Source organism: Volvox carteri (assembly GCF_000143455.1).
Source record: "Volvox carteri f. nagariensis unplaced genomic scaffold VOLCAscaffold_180, whole genome shotgun sequence".
In the NCBI taxonomy this organism is placed as follows: Eukaryota; Viridiplantae; Chlorophyta; class Chlorophyceae; order Chlamydomonadales; family Volvocaceae; genus Volvox; species Volvox carteri.
The window spans coordinates 35,132-38,646 of record NW_003307723.1 but is presented as its reverse complement, the minus strand read 5'-3'; the positions used below and the strand labels follow the sequence as shown (position 1 = coordinate 38,646).

General features: G+C 55.7%; 1 protein-coding gene across 1 annotated transcript in view; it reads left to right on the top strand.

Moving 5' to 3' along the window:
- Positions 1-2,451, top strand: part of VOLCADRAFT_100860 (uncharacterized protein) — a gene marked incomplete at both ends in the record, with an annotated part of 8,509 nt that extends 6,058 nt beyond the window's left edge. The window contains 4 exons of the mRNA XM_002959362.1: positions 376-521; positions 1,027-1,339; positions 1,577-1,835; positions 2,216-2,451. Coding sequence (XP_002959408.1) covers positions 376-521; positions 1,027-1,339; positions 1,577-1,835; positions 2,216-2,451 — 954 coding nt within the window. The remainder of the gene's footprint in view (positions 1-375; positions 522-1,026; positions 1,340-1,576; positions 1,836-2,215) is intronic.
- Between the last annotated feature and the right edge of the window lie 1,064 nt (positions 2,452-3,515).

Here is a 3,515-nt window from a genome sequence, read left to right as displayed (position 1 = left end):
GAGCCAGAAGGGCAGGGCTCAGACCTATGCCCGCCCGTTACGTTGATAACGACATGCCGGGCATGTAACACCAGCTAAGCGCAAACTTTATTTTAAAATCATAGGCAAGAGTATGCTGTGCATGGTGCCTGGAGTACGCTATGTTCGTAATCGGATTCGATCCGGGGAGTTCCCACCTCCTAGCAATTCGCACACCAATGTAACACCAGGCAAGAGCACTAAGGGCGATGCCAAGGGAGCTGAACCCTTCTTACAGGGCAGGCGTACACCACCTAGCACCATATCCTCCATCGATATGGTGTCTGCCTCGCGATCTGTGGCCAGTGTACGTGTGGCTGCTCCTTTTCCCCACCCACCACCCCTCTTTTGTTGCAGGACACCGCGCCCGCCAGCCCCTCAGAGATCCCCGGCCCGGATGACTCCGCCCGACTGGTCTGGGCGGTGGCCCAGATGGGCCGCCTGGCTCGGGAGATGGACGAGCTGAGGGCGCGCAACCGGGCACTGGCGGAAGACCTTTTCAGGTAGGCCCCCTGGGCCGCTAAGCCAATGTGTTCGGACTGCCATCATATCGATGGCGAGTTGAATGTTCGGCAGGTACCCCAGGAACCGGATTTGAGGATATACTTCTCCCCTACCCTACTAACTCCCCCCCCCCCAATAGCCCTCCTCTGCCAAGGACTCTTTGTTCTCCTTATTTGTTGTCTTGTACGTTGTTTTGCGGGGGTCCGTCTTGCGTACCAGGCTTAAAATTCTGGCCACTGAAAAGGGACCCACATGGAATGTCAGTGACCCGTGGGTCACGCCAGCATCCGCCTACGCTTTACGATTTGTTTTTTAACTTTTAATAACCGGTGTTTTAAAATGCGATATGCACCATCTCTTGGTGACTGGTGCTGTCGACACCGGGTCCGGGTCCGGGTCCTCCTCTGTCCTGGAGAGCCCTTTGAGGACTGTGTTCTCTTCTCCCCCCCGCTGCGGCCTGAGCCCGCTCTTGTTGTTGTTGTTGTTGTTGTTGCGCCTGTGTAGACTGTCCCAGAGCGGCCTCGGCTCAGCACCGCCACCGCCACCTCACCCCGGAGCCTCCGCCTCCGTCTACGGGATGGGCCCTCATCCGCAGCCGCATCATGGGGGCCCGCATTCGGCATCCCAGGCCTTCGGACCCTACTCCCAGCCGCACCCGCAGCCGCTTGTTGGTGGCCCTGGTGGCACGTCCATGGCGGTGGTGCAGCCGCCGCAGCCCGCTGTGGTGGTGAACTCTGCTGCTGATGTGGAGGCGCGGGTGGCGTTGGAGCTGCGGGCGGGGCGGGCGGAGCAGGAGGTGGCGGCACTGCGGCAGCAGGTACGCGTGACTTGTAACCCGCGCGCGCATGTGCGTCTGTATGTGTGTGTGTGTGTGTATCATCGTGTGCGCACCTGGTTCAACCTGGTAACTGGTAACACAAAATTAGATTAATTCCAATCTCGCTTAAATTGAACACGACTTTAAGTCCAATTTGGACTCTTTTTTAAGTGAGTCCAGTTTGAATCTGATCTATATTTCCCGTACCTGTTTTTGCACAAAAAACCCAAATCGCAGCTGGAGGTGATGGCGGCACGGCTGTCTCAAGCGGAGGCGGACGCGGCGGCAGCACGCGAAGCGGCTGCAGCAGCCCACGTGGCAGCTAGCAAGGCGGAGGCGGATTTGGCAGATCTATCCGGGGCATACAACAATCTAGAAGCGCATGCCTTTGCGACGGAGGCGCAGCTGCGGAGCGCGCAGGGCGCCTTGGCGGCGGCGCAGGCGGCGGCGGCGGCCGCAGAGGCTCGATCGCAGGCAGCGGCGGCGGGAGCGACAGGTGCGTGTGAGGGATCGCGGCTCGGATGGGTGGGTGAGGCGGGGTGGTTCGGATGGGTGGCCGAGGGAAGCAGCGGATTGTCGGTTGTGGAGAGGGATTGGGTAAAGGTAATGTTTGCGTGTCTTGACGGCTTGAACCCCGACGACGGCTTGCTGCAAAAAGAAATGTTTGCGCGTTGGGGCAACGAATTCCGCTTTTATGTGTGTTGGCTGCTTGTCCGGATTGTGCACGACTTAGGTATGACTTAGGTATGACTGTATAGACTATAGATGCTTCCTTGCCTTGATGGCCCGTGGGCCAGGCATCATGATTTTGAATGTGGCTTGCGTAATTTAAGTTAATGGGATTATATTGATCTTGTATGACCCTGATGATTGCAGGACCAGCTCACGGCGCGGGGGGCCTCTCGGAGGCGGACATCCAGCGTCGGATTGAAGAGGCTGTTGCCGAGGCTCGCGCTGAAGGCAAGGCGGAGGCCGAGGAGGGAATGACAGATTTATTTGTGTGCTTAGGACAGGAAGAGCGAAAGGTAGAGGTACTTCGACAAGCCCTTGAGGGGCTTGGTTTGGACGCCGAAAGTTTGTTAGCGACGATTCAGGAGGAGGAGGGGGGCTGAGGAGTTACGATGATGGAAGGCTTTGTAAAGCGTTTGCTATGGTAAAACATTTCCAACAGGCTGTTAAATCCTCTATTTACGGCATTGCTCGTGGGGCCACCACGTCGGGCCCCGCCACATCGTCACATCCTGAAGCCAAGCCCTAACTGTAATCAGGTCTCATACATCGTACTGATACGTTTTCCACTGAATTGTACACGCCAAATTTGCTAGAAGGTTCACGCTCGCGCCAGTCTAGACCCCAGCCTGCCTTCCCTCACACATATTGAGCAGAACTTTACCAGCTATCGTCTAAGAAATTTCAAAAAATTGAAGCATACTTTTAAGACGGATAGAATTTTGTAAAATTTCTGTTGTCAAGCTCATCTTCCGCGCGCTTGCAACACTTCTCTCTTAATGGCATTGCATAGAATCGGATAAATTCAGTGGCTGGAGATGGCGGATGCAGACGTGGAGGAGGAGACCATCACACAGGTGCGTTTAACCATTATGCGAGTTTTTAGTTGGTGATAGGCCAAAGGTCCTTGGGCTGGACGTTCCATAACCCCCTCGCGACGATTCTTCTCTGATCATTAATGCCAATCCTTTATTTCCGTTGGCTTAACTGGCTCTGGTCTGGGCTGACACGACATCTGCAGCTTCGGTTGCGTCAAGCAAGGTCCTTGCGTAACATAACTTTGTTCAAGTCCCCCTTGCGGACAACTTACTACTGCGGCTGCTACGTCGCGAATGGGCTCTACAGCGGAGCGAAATGGGTCGCAAGTCACCCAGTCACGATGCTGGTCATACTGCCGGCTTTACTTGCGTATGCGGGCACCAAATGGGCAGGATGCTATCAGGAATTGTTAGCTGAAGTTGAGGTGAGCAGACGCCGTCATCGCACATGGTTTAGCTTTTCCCGCGCCCCCTCCTCCCATGGTTGGGTATGCTTTCTTTACATCTGCCGCAGCAGTCTTTCCTTGGCCATAAGGAAATCAGCTTCGTTCGTTCGTGGTTCCTCTTTTCCCCCCTCCTCCCCCTCCCTCATTCCAATCTCCCATCTTCTCGTCCTCTTTCCCGCGCCC